The sequence below is a fragment of the Aquarana catesbeiana genome, linkage group LG11 (assembly GCF_042186555.1).
Source record: "Aquarana catesbeiana isolate 2022-GZ linkage group LG11, ASM4218655v1, whole genome shotgun sequence".
Taxonomy (NCBI): Eukaryota; Metazoa; Chordata; class Amphibia; order Anura; family Ranidae; genus Aquarana; species Aquarana catesbeiana.
In genome coordinates, this window is record NC_133334.1 from 267,807,383 (window position 1) to 267,825,398 (window position 18,016).

Genomic DNA, 18,016 nt, shown 5'->3' on the forward strand with positions numbered 1-18,016 from the left:
TCACGCCTACTCAGATTTCTGTCGGAAACTCAAGACCCTGATCAGATTTTGAATTTAGACTCCGCAGCCATAGCGGACCTATCCATGTGGGAGGAATTCTTGTCCGCCTGGAATGGCATATCTCTATTCATACCTATAGTTTCGGTCCATTCACCCCAGGTGGTTACGGACGCCGCAGCCTCCACAGGTTTCGCGGCAATTTTTGGCCATCATTGGTTTTCAGGACCATGGCCTCAACAGATACTAATCATACCCGGCTTTTCCCAAACATCTGCCCTCTTTGAGCTTTACCCCATAGTGGCAGCCGCACAACTCTGGGGCCACCACTGGACAGGACAAACTGTAGTCTTTAGCACCGACAACCAGGCCACGGCAGACATCATCAACAAAGGCAGGTCCAAGTCCCTAGCAGTCATGTCCTTCCTGCGCAGGTTGGTACAACTGTCTTTACAACATCAGTTCAATATACACTGTACATTTATTCCCGGCAGATACAACTCAGCAGCTGACGCACTGTCACGTTTCAATTATTCCTCCTTTTTCAAGCAGGTTCCCGATGCCGATCCGATGTCGGCCCCTATCCCTGTCTGGTCACAACTGACCCTGGACTAGTTCAACATTTACACGGAGCTACACAACTTATAAATCATTCCCTCTCCTACAACACACTTAAAGCCTACCAGACAGCTTGGAAGGCCTTTAACAAATTCCTCACGTCCTGCCGTAAAGGACCAACAGGTATCAAGCAGGTACTGGCCTTCACTGCACACTGCCACACGCAGCTGGCCTTATCCTACAACACCATCCGGCTATACCTAGCCGGCATTCAACATTTTATGGCGCTTGAAGACCCCACGAAACCTTCACTATTCTCATCTCACGCTATACGAGCCGTTCTAAGGGGAATTCAGAAACAACAACCAGTCATCAGCACTAAGCGATTGCCCATTACGGGACCCATCTTTAGGGACATGTCAACTATGCTGGCTACCTCGCCATTCGGTCTGCTCCGCAGCATCGTCTTACAAGCAGCGATATATCTAGCGTACTATGGGTTCTTGCGCCCTGGAGAATTCACCTCTAACAAATCCACAGACCGAGTACTATGCAGACGACACTTACTTAGATACCAAGACCACTTCATCCTGCACCTCGAGGTCTCTAAAACCGAGCAAACGGGCTCAGGAGCGGACATTCACCTCTACAAAACCGACAACAGCTGGTGTCCAGTCGCCGTACTCAACCGGCTCCTGTCACTCCTGCCTGAACAACCAGACAGCAGTCCCCTTCTACCGTTCCCAGTTAAACCCTTAAACGCCTCTCAGTTTGTGGAACACATAAGAATACTTCTCCGCAATCTTCATCTTAACCCTAGTCAGTATTCCGGACACTCTTTTCGCATCGGAGCAGCCTCCGCGGCATCCCGCCACGGAGTTCCAGACCACATCATTAAAAGACTGGGCAGGTGGAAGTCAGCCTGCTTCGCCCGGTATATCCCCAATCCACAAACAGAGATGGCACAGGCATTCTCCAAATTGGCTCAATAAGTAATTGAAAATCAATAAAAATCATAACCCTACCTGAATGTTTTTGCCCCCTTATTTTGGCATACCGGCCATTAGACCAAGGCACACTTTCAGGTCCATTTCATATGGTAAGTCCACACTTTCAGGTCTATTTCCGATGGTAAGTCCTATCTTTACTGTAAGTGGTATCCATGTACATACCGGACATAGGGCTCCAACCATAAGTAGGAAGGCCAGTATGGTGGCCTGAATTTATGGGAGGAGCCCGGGGGGTACTTAAGCCGGCCGCTCACCTGTGGTGCTGTCGGTTTCCTGTGCGCGATACCCACCCTCCCATCCCCATTTCACAGCATTTCTCAAACTATTCATTTCATTCATTTCTCTTACAGAATAATCATTTCTTAAACCAGGGTATGCCCCCTTATTTTGGCATACCGGCCATTAGACCAAGGCACACTTTCAGGTCCATTTCATATGGTAAGTCCACACTTTCAGGTCTATTTCCGATGGTAAGTCCTATCTTTACTGTAAGTGGTATCCATGTACATACCGGACATAGGGCTCCAACCATAAATATATATATATATAAATATATATATACATATATATATATATACCGTATTTATCGGCATATAACACGCACTTTTTTCCCCTGAAAATCAGGGGAAAATCGTGGGTGCGTGTTATAGGCCGATCCCCGTCACTTTTGCTCGGATCGGAGCGATCGCAGCGTTTGCCGCGATCGCCGCCGACATACACAGCTGTGTGTAAATTCAAATATGGCGCCGAGACTGCAGGGACTCGGCGGAGCGGAGATACACATACCCGAGAGTCCTCGGCTTTTTCCCGCCATTGGACCTGTGTGATGTCCATCATAGGGCGGGACTGGGCATGACTGTGAGCGGCGCCGAAAAAAGCCGAGGACTCTCGGGTATGTGTATCTCCGCTCCGCCGAGTCACTGCAGTCTCAGCGCCATATTTGAATTTACACACAGCTGTGTATGTCGGCGGCGATCGCGGCGAGCACTGGGGCAAGGCTGCACTGGGGCAAGGCTGCACTGGGGCAAAGCTGCACTGACATGGCTGCACTGACATGGCTGCACTGACAAGGCTGCACTGGGGCAAAGCTGCACTGACAAGGCTGCACTGACAAGGCTGCACTGGGGCAAAGCTGCACCGAAAAGGCTGCACTGGGGCAAAGCTGCACTGACAAGGCTGCAATGGACACCGATAACGCTGCATTGATGGATCCTTAAACATTACTCCTAAAAGTTTTTTCCCTTAAAATTCCCTCCTAAACTTGGGGTGTGTGTTATACGCCGGCGCGTGTTATACGCCGATAAATACGGTATATATATATATTTTTTTTATTTTCTATTTTTTTTCCCATAGAAGTGGAGTTACCCTTTAACCCCGTGCCGACCAGCCACCGCAGCTTTAATGTTTTATTGCGGCAAAGTGGCACGGCTGGGCGAAACGACGACAGGTCGTGGCCACTAGGAGCGCACGCGCTGCTCGCCCCCGGAGCCGATGCGAGTGCGTGATGACCGTTGGGCTCCCGCGATCGCTCCTGAAACAGCGAGAACCGGGATCTGTGTGTGTAAACACACAGATCCCGGTTCTCTGAGTGGACCAAAAAATGTTTTAAAAGTGTCCTATGTGTCCGCCATAATGTCGCAGTCCCGATAAAAATTGCGGATAGCTGCCATTACTAGTAGAAAAAAAATAATAATAATAAAAATGCTATAAATATACCCCCTATTTTGTAGACGCTATACATTTTGCACAAACCAATCAATATACGCTTATTGCAGGGTTTTTTACCAAAAATATGTCAGAACAATACATATCGGCCTAAACTGAGAAAAAATTTGCTTTTTAAAAAAAAAAAAATGGGGATATTTATTATAGCAAAAAGTACAAAATATTGTGTTTTTTTCAAAATTGTCGCTCTTTTTTTTGTTTATAGCGCAAAAAATAAAAACCGCAGAGATGATCAAATACCACCAAAAGAAAGCTCTATTTGTGGGAAAAAAAAGACGCCAATTTTGTTTGGGTACAGCGTCGCAGGACCGCGTAATTGTCAGTTAAAGCGACGCAGTGCAGAATCGCAAAAAATGTCCCGGTCATTCAACAGCCAAATCGCCCGGGGCCGAAGCGGCTAAATAGTCATTTCATTTGGAGAAATACAGATTCAGGACCCATGCTATATTTCTTTTAAGGAATTGGGAAATTTTGATACAAAAATGATCATGAAATGAAAGGATCTTTTTGTGCTTCTTTGTGAATTGCCTCCATCGAGGCCATTAGATCAGCAACAGTCAGCTCTGGTTGTTAGAAAATGAAGCCAGCTCTTTCCATATTTCTGTCAGGACAGGTTTGCTTTAAGGCTGAATTCGTCAGCAGGTGCGCATCTAGAAATACCAAAACTGCTGACTAGATACACATTAGAGCTGGAGCGTCTCCAAATGCTGAATTATTCCTGCTGCTGTGACACGAAGGGTGAGTGCGGGCGAGCGGCCGCTTAGACATAGAGGTCCCATATGGCAGCGGATCTACTCCGCACTCCTTAGCATGTAGAACAGAGAGCAGTGGCCTGTCTCCTTATCAGTAAATGCATTGTTATTCTTATTATTGGTGTGGCTATTGTTGTTATTATTATTATGATTATTATTAACCACTTCAATACCGGGCACTTCCCCCCTTTCCTGCCCAGTCCAATTTTCAGCTTTCAGCGCTCTCACATTTTAAATGACAATTGCGCGGACGTGCAACGCTGTACCCAAACGAAATTTTTATAATTTTTTTTAGCCCACAAATAGAGCTTTCTTTTGGTGGTATTTGATCACTACTGGGGTTTTTATTTTTTGCGCAACAAAAAAGATCAAAAATTTTGAAAATAAAAAAGTTTTTCTTTGTTTCTGTTACAAATCTTTGTAAATAAGTAATTTTTCCTCTTCACTGACGGGCGCTGATGAGGCAGTACTGATTGGCACTGATGAGGTGGCACTGATGATGGACACTGATAGGCAGCACTGATAGGCGGCACTGAAAAGCAGCACTGATGGGCACTGATAGGTGGCACTGATGGGCACTCATAGGCGGCACTATTGGGCACTTATAGGTGGCACTGATGGGCCCTGATAGGTGGCACTGATGGGCCCTGATAGGTGGCACTGGAGGGCACTTATATGCAGCACTGATAGGCGGCACTGAAAAGCAGCACTGATGGGCACTGATAGGTGGCACTGATGGGCACTCATAGGCGGCACTGTTGGGCACTTATAGGTGGCACTGATGGGCCCTGAAAGGTGGCACTGATGGGCCCTGATAGGTGGCACTGGAGGGCACTTATATGCAGCACTGATAGGCGGCACTGAAAAGCAGCACTGATGGGCACTGATAGGTGGCACTGATGGGCACTCATAGGCGGCACTGTTGGGCACTTATAGGTGGCACTGATGGGCCCTGATAGGTGGCACTGGAGGGCACTTATATGCAGCACTGATAGGCGGCACTGAAAAGCAGCACTGATGGGCACTGATAGGTGGCACTGATGGGCACTGGTGTTTAGACAGGGTTGCTAACAAATTTAGTTTGCCAGGTAGTAATTGTCCTGACTGATTGATAGAAGATCCACTGATTCCTCCCTAAATTCTGGAATTGCTGCACCTTTTTCTCTTCTATCCTTAGGTGGCACTGTGGCTGGTGACATTAGACTGACAAGGGCTTAGCGAGCTCAGATCATGAATGGATGGGGTGTCTCAGCCAATTGGCTGGGGGTTTCTTTCAGTCCCTTTGCCTGCTGGGAGGGCCTATTTATTTGGGTGGAGTCAGGTGATCGGTGTTCTGTGCCACCTGGGCGGTTGTCTGGGTGGACGTGTGTTATGTCGCCCCGGGTTGCTAGGCCAGAAGCCTGAGGCCTATCCTGGGGACACCTGGTTGCTAGTCTGCTTGAGGCCTATCCAGGAGCAGGAGAAGCAACGTAGGGTTGGGAATGTAGGATTGGAGTCCAACCGAGTTGCGAAGGTTTAGCCGAACGGGGAACCAGGTGGTGGTCGGAGGGGAAGCTGTCACCACTAAGGGGCCATCCACCTTGTTACCGGAGATCACTGTGAGTAAGCTGAAGCCAGTACCAGAGCAGTCTTCTCACCAGCCGGGGACGGTGAAGAAGTGGGAAAACATCAGCAGTGACGACTGGATCTGGAAGTCTAGCGAGAGAAAAGGAGCTCAGTGAGTGAAGATCTACAGTGGGATACTATGAGATAAGAAAAGAACTATTCTGTGTTACCAAGAGTTATGTTCAACTACCTTTAGTGACTGTTGCAAGATTAGTTGCCATAGAAGACAGCGGTCCTACCTATACAGAAGTGTTCTCTGGCTGGAGGTCTTCCACTGTATAGCTGTCTACCTATAGCGTTTCGGAGTCTCCCAGTTATCATTGCATCTACCTAAGGGTGTCCTGACCCTAACCCGCTCCCAACAGTTCTTGTTAACAGACAATATATCTCTTGTTCGCATTCAAAAAGTGACTGGCGCCCATCATTTCATCTTGCAGTACACCCACCATGCCTGGTAACCCACTCTACAAGGAAGGATGTCAGCTCTCCCTAACCCTTGAGGTCACCATTAGGCCTCTGGGGCCCCCCGGGACCTTGCTATAGGGGTAACTTTAGGGGAAACTGAGAGATCTAGTAGTAAAAGCAACACACTTTACACATAGTTAGGCACACATTCAACCCTTTGCTTGCCCTTGATGTTAACCCCTTTCCAGCCAGTGGCATTAGTACAGTGACAGTGTATAGTATTATCACTGATCACTGTATTAGTGTCACTGGTGATGTCAGTGTCAGTTAGTCAGTTCCTCCCCAGCGTCAGTTAGTGTCAGATTGTCCACCGCACTACCACAGTCCCATTATTATCGCCGCCATTTGTAATAAAAATTTCAGTATACAGTGCCTTGAAAAAGTATTCATACCCCTTGACATGTTCCAGATTTTGTTGCTGTATGTTACAGCCAAAAACGTAACTGTATTTTATTGGGATTTTATGTGATCGACCAGCACACAGTGGCACATAATTGTGAAGTGGAAGGAAAATTATAAATGGTTTTCAACATTTTTTACAAACAAATATGTGAAAAGTGTGGGGTACGTTTATATTCAGTCAATACTCTATAGAACCACCTTTCACTGCAATTATAATTGTAAGTCTTTTTGGGGATGTCTCTACCAGCTTTGCACACCTAGAGAGGGACATTTTTGCCCATTCTTCTTTGCAAAATAGCTCAAGCTCTGTCAGATTGGATGGAGAGCGTCTGTGAACAGCAATTTTCAAGTCTTGCCACAGATTCTCAATTGGATTTAGGTCTGGACTTTGACTGGGCCATTCTAACACGTGAATATGCTTTGATCTAAACCATTCCATTGTAGCTCTGGCTGTATATTTGGGGTCGTTGTCCTGCTGGAAGATGAACCTCCGCCTCGGTCTCAAGTCTTTTGCAAACTCAAATGGGTTTTCTTCTAAGATTGTCCTGTATTTGGCTCCATCCATCTTCCCATCAACTCTGACCAGCTTCCCTGTCACTACTGAAGAAAAGCATCCCCACCACATGATTCTACCACCACCATGTTTCACGGTGGGGATGGTGTGTTCAGGGTGATGTGCATTGTTAGTTTTCCGCCACACATAGCATTTTGCTTTTAGACCAAAAAGTTTCATTTTGGTTTCATCTGACCAGATCACCTTCTTCCACATGTTTGTTGTGTCCCCCACATGGCTTCTCGCAAACTGCAAACGGGACTTCTTATGACTTTCTCTCAACAATGTCTTTCTTCTTGCCACTCTTACATAAAGGGCAGATTTGTGGAGAACACGACTAATAGTTGTCCTGTGGACAGATTCTCCCACCTGAGCTGTGGATCAGTTGTGCCGTACTCTTTCCATTTTCGGATGATGGATTGAACAGAGCTCCGTGAGATGTTCAAAGCTTGGGATATTTTTTTTATAACCTAACCCTGCTTTAAACTTCTCCACAACTTTATCTCTGACCTGTGTTCCTTGGCCTTCATGATGCTGTTTGTTCACTAAGGTTCTCTAATGCCGCGTACACACGAGCGGACTTTACGGCAGACTTTGTCCGGCGTAGTTTTCGACGGACTTTCCGACGGACTTTCCGAATGACCGGACTTGCCTACACACAATCAACCAAAGTCCGACGGATTCGTACGACCGGACTAAAACAAGGAAGTTCAAAGCCAGTAGCCAATAGCTGCCCTAGCGTCAGTTTTTGTCCGTCGGACTAGCATACAGACGAGCGGACTTTTCGACCGGACTCGAGTCCGTCGGACAGATTTGAAACATGTTTCAAATCTAAGTCCGTCAAACTTTTGAGAAAACAAAGTCCGCTGGAGCCCACACACGATCAAATTGTCTGACGAAATCCGGTACGCCGGACCAAGTATGCCGTAAAGTCCGATCGTGTGTACGCGGCATAACAAACCTCTGAGGGCTTCACAGAACAGCTGTATTTTTACTGAGATTACATTACACACAGGTGGACTCTATTTACTAATTAGGTGACTTCTGAAGGCAATTGGTTCCACTAGATTTTAGTTAGGGGTAGGGGGCTGAATACAAATGTACCCCACACTTTTCACATATTTATTTGTAACAAATGTAAAAACCATTTATCATTTTCCTTCCACTTCACAATTATGTGCCACTTTGTGTTGGTCTATCACATAAAATCCCAATAAAATATATTTACATTTTTGGTTGTAACGTGACAAAATGTGGGAAATTTCAAGGGGTATGAATACTTTTTCAAGACACTGTATATGCCATAGTTTGTAGAAGCTATAACTTTCACACAAACCAATTAATATACATGTATAGGGATTTTTGTTATCATGTAGCAGAATAAACTTTGGACAAAATTTATGAAGATTTTTATTTTTATTGTTTTCATTGGATAGGTTTTATACCAAAAAGTAAACAATATTGTTGTTTTTTTTTTTTTATTTACAGTCTTTATTCGTTTATATAGCAAAAAATAAAAATCCAGTGGCAATCAAATACCACCAAAAGAAAGATCTATTTGTGTGAAAAAAATGAAATAAATTTTCCTGTGGGAACAGTGTTGCTTTTTTTTTATTCTCATACAAAGCAATATATACACTATATTCACCGCAATGTACCACAAGAATGTTCCTTTATATTTAAAAATGTTCCATGGAATCCTATTCAAGGTTCTTTCCTTTTTTTTACAAGGGGTGTCAGTAATGCATTTCAGTTAAGCGAAATATTTGTAACTTTGTACTTTGTGTATCTTCTTCTCGTGTTGTATTACACTGATGTCACGTTGTTGCTATACATTGGTACATTGTATTCTGCTACAGGTGACATCAGGTATCACCTCTTTATGGTTGGTATGAAATATTTTCTATTGGTAAGAAACATTCCTGCGGTATATACTGTTTTGTGGAATGCTTATTATATATACAGCGGGTAAAACAAACATTGAACATGTGACCATTTCTTTAGGTAAATACATTGCTAAAGGTGCCATTGACATGAAATGTTCACCACATGTCGGTAACAACCCGTACAATCCATGCATACAAAGACACCAAAACAAATACGTTCAGAAATGAAGTTCTGTGTAATAAATGGAATGGCGCAGGGAAAAAGTATTGGACACATGAAGAAAGGAAGGTTCAAAAAGGCATGGAAAGCCAAGACCCCAGCTGAAATCTAACAGTAATTAGAAAGCAACCCTGCCCCTTGTCAGTGCAAATTAATATCAGCTGGTTCAGTCTCAACTAAAAGGGTGTCTCATTACCAAGGTGTCACACAAGAAACATCTCATGATGGGTAAAAGCCTTATTGTTGCAAAACATATTGATGGCATTGGATTTCTAAACTTCTGAATGTTTCAGTGAGCACTGTTGGGACCATATTCCGGAAGTGGAAAGAACATCATTTCACCATAAACCGGCCATGACCAGGTGCTCCTGGCAAGATTTCTGGCAGAGGACTGAAAAGAATTATCAGAAGAGTTGTCTAAGAGCCAAGGACCACATGTGGAGAGCTTCAGAAAGACCTGGAATTAGCAGGTACAATTGTTTCAAAGAAAAGTAATGTATTCAACCTCCATGGACTGTATGCACGGTCACTACGCAAGACTCCATTGATGAAGCTCATTTTTTTGGCACAACATTTAGACAAGCCTGTGAAATATGGGGAGAATATAGTCTGGTCAGAGAAGACCAAAATTGAACTCTTTGGAGGCCATAATACACATCATATTTGGAGGTCACATCACCCCAAAAACACCCCCCATACCAATAGTGAGGTTTGGAGGTGGGAACATCACGGTGTGGGCGGGGCTGTTTTTCAGCATACGGTACTGGCAAACTTCATATCATTGAAGGAAGGATGAATGGAAAAATGTACCAAGACATTCTTCATAAAAATCTGCCGCCATCTACCAGGATGATGAAGATGAAACGAGGGAGGGCATTTCAGCAAGACAATGATCACGCATGCAGAAAAGCATCTGAAACGCATCCGGATTGCCTTTCTATGGTGTGAACCTGCCCTAAAGCTAAAGCAGAAAAATCTGCATCCGCAGCGTTTATGTAGTACACATGTAAAAGTTCGTATCTGGTAATTTTCCCTGTGCAACTGCCACCACCCCTACCTAGTACCTCTTTGTTTATATTTCCCCCTATGGCCCTGAAGAAGTGATTAGCATGGCAGTGGCACGGGTACAGAATGACTGAAGCCCAAGACGATTCTGCTCCTGTGTCGCCTAGTGAATGACTCATTCAAGGGTAAGTCAACCTAAACAAAGTGTGAGCAGCGGCATGAAATTTCGGAAATTCAAAAATCCGAAAATTAGAAAAAACGAAAATAAGGATGAAAATCAAAAAATTCGAAAAGCTGAAAATTCGAAAATCTGAAATGATAAACAACTAATAATAACTCTTAAATTATAGGTATTGGAATGTCTTTTAAAATGTGGCTGTTAGTAATCGTAATGAATACGAATTTATCCGAAGCTACGAATTACCTGAAATAACGTATCTAAACAAATGGAACGTAGCAAATTATTAGTAATAAATAACAATAATAATAACATTAATTTTTGAATTTACGAATAAACAAAGTGTAAGCAGCAGCAGTGGGGCAGGCACACTTTGGCCTTCAGTCATTCAGAATGACTAAAAGATGAGGTCATTCCACACCTGTGCCACTGCCTAGTGACGCATGGTCCAAGTATAATCCATGCGTAATGCATAACTGGACATTGCCCTGTGCCACCGCTACCTAGAACCTCTTTGTTTAGATTTCCTCATCTGGTCCTGAAGGAGTGATTAATGTGGCAGTGGCACAGGTACAGAATGAGTGAAGCTTGAGAAAATCCCGCTCCTGCACCAACACCGCTGCCCAGTGAATGACCCGTTCGGGGGAGAGTAAACATAAACAAAGTATGGGCAGTGGCGGCGGCGCAGGCACAGAATGACCTTGGCCTTTAATTATTTAGATTGACTGATGGTCAAGGTCTTTATGCTTCTGCACCACTGCTGCTGCCTAGTGAATGGGGATATGTAAACATAAAAAATGTGTAGGCAGTAGCGGTGGTGCAGGTGCAGAATGACCTCGGTTCCATTCGGTAGAGATAGGCCGAACACCCCCTGGTTAGGTTCGTCCAGAACTCTCGAACATCGCAAAAGTATGGACCCGAACCCTGATCCTTTGGATATGGTATAGATTTTAAGGGGTACCCCACGCCAAAATTAAAAAATTCCCCCCACCCCAAAGCACCTTATCCCCATGTTCATGGGGAAAAGGGCCTCTTCTCAACAACCTCGGGCAGTGGTTGTGGGGGTCTGCAGGTCTGCAGGCAGGGGACCTGCAGATCCTGACCCCCCCCATGTGAATGAGTAAGGAGGCAGGTTTTGAAAATTCCTTTATTTAAAAAATAAAAAAAACAATATCCCCCGATGTAGGTCCATCGTCAGTCGTGATGCCCACTGCACTGCTGGGCCCAGAAAAATCACTCAGCCTGCGACGAAGGCTAACCGCCAAATGCCTGTTCTGCCATTTGACAGTTCTTAAATAGGTAAGGGGCAGGGTCACCAGGGTCATCACTGACCGGTACATGCTGGGTCGGTGATGTCACAGAGGTCGTGCTGCCAAGTGATGTCACCAGGTGGCCCCACCCCTTACCTATTTAGGAACTGTCAAACAGCAGAGTAGGCATTTTGTGGTTAGCCTTCGTCGCGGGCTGAAGTAATTAGTACAATAAATATTATTAGAGGGTTACAGATTCCCTTTATTTATTGCATATATGTATTACCTTGTCTATTCCTATAGTTAGCTAGTCTATTAAAACTCTGATGAGATATTACTGTTGATATCACAATAATACAAGGTTAGCTATGAAACCAAGCACACTGCTTAATAAAACAACTTCTTATTTATTTCCCAAGAAAATAGGAAAACGCTAACATGAAAATACTAAAGAAAGATATTACAAAGCGTATAACTACAGAACATATAATACAAGAACATCAAAGATACTTATCACAATGCTTTCCTAGAGATATTGTTTCGTCGTCTGGGCTCAGAATGGCAAAAGAGAGGGAGCTCTCTAACTTGTTCAGCCCTTTATATTTCAATCATACACCATCCAGACCCAACCCCATTGCCATCCCATCTAGACTTTTGACGAATCACAGTACTTCTGGGGCAGCCCTCCTCAATATATTATATTACTGTCCATCCTGCTATATTGGCCTCTAGGGGCAGCATTGTCCATGTCACTCTTCAATGCCTTTGATCTTTTGATCCTCTGTAGCACTACATTCATCAATCATCTTGTCAGCTATGGTCTCTTTAAAGTTTGCTTGCATAGAGCTATAACAACAGATGATCCGGAGCCAAGCGTTGTTCAGCCTTGATGGAGGCCTGATCTCTTCTTTCAGATATGCTACAAAGACATTCCAGACCGCCCCCAAGAAAGCAAAGGCTTGGTTGTATCAACCAGAAAGAAACTCCAGAAATATGATATTAAATCATGTTGCCTTCCAACACAGGCGGAACTTTTTTTTTTTTCTGGTTGCGCGGTGCGGCGGGCGGCATGATTGACGATGGATCTACATCAGGGGACATTGTTTTTTTATTTATTTAATAAAGGAATTGTCAAAAACTGCCTCCTGTCTTTATCTATTTTTGATTTTTTTTGTGAATGGGTAGGGGTACAAAGTAAAAGGGTGCTTCCAGATTCTGATAAGCCCCCTACCCACAGCCCCCCACAACCACTGCCAAGGTTGTTGGGAAGAGGCCCTTGTCCCCATCAAGATGGGAACAAGGTGCTTTGGGGCAGGGGGGTGGCATAGCCCCCCCACCCCAAAGCATCCCCCCTTTGTTCGGGCCATTAGGCCTGTTATGGTTCAGGAGAGGATGGGATGCTCGCTCGCCCCCCCTTTCCGGTCCTGCCAGGCTGCATGTTCGAATAAGGGTCTGGTATGGATTTTGGGGGGACCCTACGGCATTTTTTCATTTTGGCGCGGGGTTCCCCTTAAAGTCCATACCAGACTCAAAGAACCTAGTAAGGATTGGGGGGGACCTCCACGCTGTTTTTTTTTTTTACTTTTTTCTATTGCCGACAATGTTTTTTTTCTCATTTAGCTGTCAGCCCTTTGACAGCTGATGACTCATCCGTTGTTAAGGACGCAGCGGCAGGCTTCCCATCCCACTCCTTGACAGCCTGCTAATCACTGTGCCCTGATTGGGCAAAACTTTGCAAAGGGGAACTCATGTAGAGGGGCGCTTTAGCCTTTGTGCCACGGGGGGGTCCAAAGTACCTTGTCCCTACTCCCCTTTGGTTTGTAGCTCATTGGGGTGGGGGGGATTTGGTCTTTTTCGCCTTGGGTGCAAAAGGACCTTGTCCCTGCACTGGTAAGCATGTCAAATCAGCCCTGGTACAGAATCCTCTGTAGTTTGCAGTTCATGTAGGGGGACACTTTGGCCTTTTTACCTTGGGTGCCAAAGGACCTTTTCCCAGCACTGGTAGGCATGCAAAAGCAGCCCTAGTACAATTTGGTGTACTTTAGAGTCACATGTTACTGATCCAACTGAGTGAATAATGAAGTGATGGGAGGGCAGTGTACAGAGTCCTCTGTAGTTTGCAGCTCATTGAGGGGGGAGTGGGGGTCACTTTGGCGTTTATCGTCTTTGGTGCTAAAGGACCTTGTCCCTGCACTTGTAGGCATGCCAAAGCAGCCCTGGTACAGAATCCTCTAGTTTGCAGTTCATGTATGGGGGCACCTTGGCCTTTTTTACCTTGGGTGCTAAAGGTCCCTGTCCCTGCACTCGTAGGCATGCAAAAGCAGCCCTGGTACAATTTGGAGTACTTTAGGGTCACATGTTACTGATCCAGTTGAGTGGATAATGAAGTGATGGGAGGGCAGTGTACAGAGTCCTTTGTAGTTTGCAGCTCATTGGGGGAGGGGTCACTTTGGCTTTTTTCACCTTGGGTGCTAAATGACCCTGTCCATAGGCGTGCGCGCAGGGTGTGCCATGTATGCCTGGGCACCCCCTAATCAGCCCACGTGGCGCAGATTCCCCCTGTTTGGACCCCTGATATTTCAGCAAAGCCCCCTAATGGGGTTCCTAAAATAAAAACAAATAAAATAAAATTGTAAAAAAATAAAATAATACAAATAAAAACTACTGACACCATCCACTGCCCTACTGACATCAATCTCTGCCCTACTTACACTGTCAGTATATATACACACAGGCATATGTGTTTGAGCTTTGGGGTGCACACCCTAATTAAGGTTGCCACCTCATCCCTTTAAACCCGAACACATATGAATTACACAGGTTCTGAGGCTAATTTAATGCAGATAAGTCATCAAGTGAGTTTAATTCCCACCTTAATCAGCCACAGAACCTGTGTAATTAATATGTGTTCAGTGTTAAAGGGATGAGGTGGCAACCCTAACCCTAATGCAAAAAGCTGTGCACACCTATGACCCTGTCCTGGTAGGCATGCAAAAGCCCTGCTACTTTTTATGGTCACATTTTTCTGATCCAGTTTTGTGATTAATGCCGTTTTGAGATTGCAGCGTACAGAGCCCTGTGTGATGATGCAAGAAGTGACTAGCCCAAGCAGACGATCTCAGCTTTGCAGCAACGGCCCAGATTATTTTAACATGTTGGCAGCCTTGCCTCTGATTCCAGTAGCAAAGCCAGCCTGTGAATTCTTGGTAGCAGTGCGCCCCCTATCTGCCACAGAAAGCCTCTGCCTGCATCCTCCTCCAGCATCAGCATCTGCTGTGCTGTCTGTAGCATCCACTCTGTGACTCTGCATCCACTGAGGAACCCAAAATCCAAATCCAGAGATAAGAAGGGGGGGGACACCCCATGTAGGAAGGCCTTTTGTATTGAGTTTACTGACCAGGCCATGTAAACTCTTCAGAGGAACAGGTTGATCTGCTATCCCCCCCCTACCCCCCCAATTACTGCTGGCTCCAGCGCCATCCAGCAAGCCTGTTCCATCTCACTGCATAGGGCAGGGGAGGGGTGTAGAGGGGAAAGCTGGCTACAGCGCTGACTGCTAACTTTGCAGAAAGGAGGGAAGCTGCGACTGCAAGCCACCATCTTCCTGAAATAGAACAAATAAAAGCAGCCCTGCCAGCAGACTGGACCTGGAAGGATGCTAGCCCCGGCTTCTGTCGTCCCCTGCAAATCTTGGAGCCTCTCCTCTCTCGGAGACACCAATGCAATCCTGGTCTATCTTCAGACTGCATGGCAGAGCTGAAAGGTGAGCAATCTCTTCTGTCTGCTGCTGACACACTTCTAAGGGTACCTGTCTCCCCCCCCCCCCCCCCCAAAAAAAAAAAAATCCTCCATCCTCAATCTGTCCTTATCCTTGGCTTGAGCAAGCTGCAGAAAATCTCTCCTTCAAGCCCCCAAATTCAGTGCAGCAGTCTAAGGGGGGGGGGGGGGGGGGTTGCAGAAATGAAGTCATAGCCTTTGCAATATGATGAGTAGACCCCCTTCCCAACTTCATTATTCCACTGCCACCAGGCTGGGACCTAATTATCGCCTGTATTATTATTCGTACAGGTAGGTTACCACGTAGAACTTTCGACCTATTATTATTATTATTAATATTTTTTTTTTTTTGCAAGCTGCCTTATTTTGCAACTTAGGAGGCTATGGGCAGCATACAGGTTGCTTGTGCAATAAAAGCACCCCCCCACCTCCTCCCCCCCAAAAAAAAAAAATCATGTAGGAGTTACTGTCGCAGCTTTGCACTTGCATAACACAGCTAGAATGTAAAGAGAGGAGCTTATTTATGTTGCTACTCATTATTTATTTATTTTTTAAGGGGGGCTTTTGCTTTGGTAAGAACCCCCCCCCCCCTCTCTCTCTCCCTCCCCTCATCAAAGGGTTAAGCTCAACGAGCCAATGATTTTTGTTTAGGTGCAATCACTTTTAAATGACACGCACTTGCTAGCAGGGCGATGTGCTTTTGTTGCCTCCCGACAAAGCCAATAGTTGGGCTTCGTAGACTCAATAAGAAAGGTTTTTTTTTGTTTTCTTTTTAATTCCCCCCCCCCCCCCCCAAGGTTGCCTCAAATGCATTCAACCCCTGTGTATTGATTTAGGAGAGGAGCCCCATGGCAGCTAAAGGCTTGCACAATAGTCTCTATATTGCCCCCCCCCCCCTTAAAAAAGAGAGAGGGGTTGTGGATTGACCTGCATTGTACCGTCTTCAAACCAAGAGGTGGATGGTGGGGATCTTGTTAAAGTCTGGCCCTGCAGGGGTTAAACATACGTGCCCTCTCAATCCCTCCCCCTCCTCCTTCTCCCAGTGAAGTGGGGGACTGAGAAGACACATGAACTGGGCACAGATGAGCAGTTTTTTTTTTTTATTGCTGTTTCCTTTTTTTGGCTCGTAAAGTGGAGGCTCGTTTTAAGCTCACTTTGATTATTTCAAAAAAGAAGCCCCAATGACTTGTAGATCACCGGTTGGTAGGGGAGGGGGGGGGAGATCTATCTTTTCCAAGCCGGATGAAATCCTGATGTTGTTTCTTTAGGTTGATCGTCTTTTGTGGATTTATATATAATTTTTATTTTTTTTTGTGGATTGAAAAAAAACAAAAAAATACTTTGGTTTGATTTCAGATCTGCCCATTTTCTCGCTCGGGATCCAAGCAGGAGAAGGTGTAGAAGGGTATATCGGATAAACCAAAAAAATCACCTCTTCTTGCGTCTTCTCTACGAGGAAAGATCCTGGTCAAAAAAAAAAAAAAAACAGCAAGAGATCGACTGATTCACTGATGTGGAGTGACATGAAGCCCGCTTGTTGACTCAGTAGGTCTTCTGTACTGCAAGGCTCAATCTTGAAATGGGGTTTTCGATGGTGCATCTTGTCCTTATGGCTTTTGGATAGCCAACAAAAAAAACAAACAATATTGTAGAAATTTTGGAGATTTTAGGATTGGGTTCTTGCTCTGGGATCCCAAGCTGATCTAGAAGGAGACCCCACCAGCTTCAATGTGGATGTTATAACTGGTTTTCCTAAAAAAAAAAAGAGGGATCACATTGGGGGTGATCTGCATTCCATAAAGGGGGGAATTACTACCTTTACCTCTATCCGCACCTTCTGCATTTTCTCCACCTTGACCATGGGATTGAAATTCTCCTAGCTGGCTCGTTGGAATTCACCTGTTAAATTCGTCTGTTTTGCTCTTTTTTTTAATTTTTTGCCATAAACTGACATGTATGAGATGGAAAAACAAGGTTTATTTAGTGCCCTTTGTTACTTGATGCTGAATTCCCCTCTTCTATTTAGTGCACACGGTAAGTACCAACACTACGTTGTCTAATATAGACCTTACAAGACGTTCCAGCCAGTCTGTTCTGATGTAAACGTCCCCCCCCCCAGATTTCCCCTGTTCCTTTGTTGGGTCCTGCAGCATTTTTAGGGACATTCGGCATTACAGGTGCAGATTTAAATCTCTCTCACTTTGCATTAGGAAGAAAAAATTAGAATTTCAAATGAGAGTTTTGAGCAACGTAGAGAACAATATAACATCTGCACAGGAAGCGTGCGGTAAAAATCAGCTTGAAATGTATACATGAGCAATTGAGCACTGGTTATATTCCAAAGATGATAGATGGAGAACGAGAGAGGTGGGTACTGGTAGAATATTTGGGATTTGAAGGGAGGTTCCTTAGGCAGACAAGCACGGTTTTGGGGATATATCAGTGTTTAGAGCTTGCCTGCACACACAAACGGGGTTGTATACTTAGAGTGGTGTGTTTAAAACAAATTGGTGCAATGTGCCTATGAACGAGAGAGTAGGACCATGTTGGTGGAGGCACCTTCATAGTGGAATGTGGCTTCCAATTGTGTAGGCAATGGAGACTTTTTGCGTTAAAAAGTGGTTTTGAAATGA

The 18,016-nt window shown here is 45.0% G+C and overlaps 1 protein-coding gene across 2 annotated transcripts in view; it reads left to right on the forward strand.

The window, feature by feature from the left end:
* The first annotated feature begins 14,852 nt into the window (after positions 1 to 14,852).
* VSTM2B (V-set and transmembrane domain containing 2B) overlaps positions 14,853 to 18,016 on the forward strand; it is a 109,431-nt gene continuing 106,267 nt past the window's right edge. Inside the window, exons 1-2 of one of the 2 annotated variants that reach the window (XM_073605813.1) lie at positions 14,853 to 15,369; positions 16,740 to 17,417. In XM_073605813.1, the coding sequence (XP_073461914.1) occupies positions 17,336 to 17,417 (82 nt within the window). In that variant the 5' untranslated portion in view covers positions 14,853 to 15,369; positions 16,740 to 17,335. Of the gene's footprint in view, positions 15,370 to 15,550; positions 15,675 to 16,739; positions 17,418 to 18,016 lie in introns of those variants that run through there. The other variant, XM_073605814.1, reaches the window with a different exon arrangement.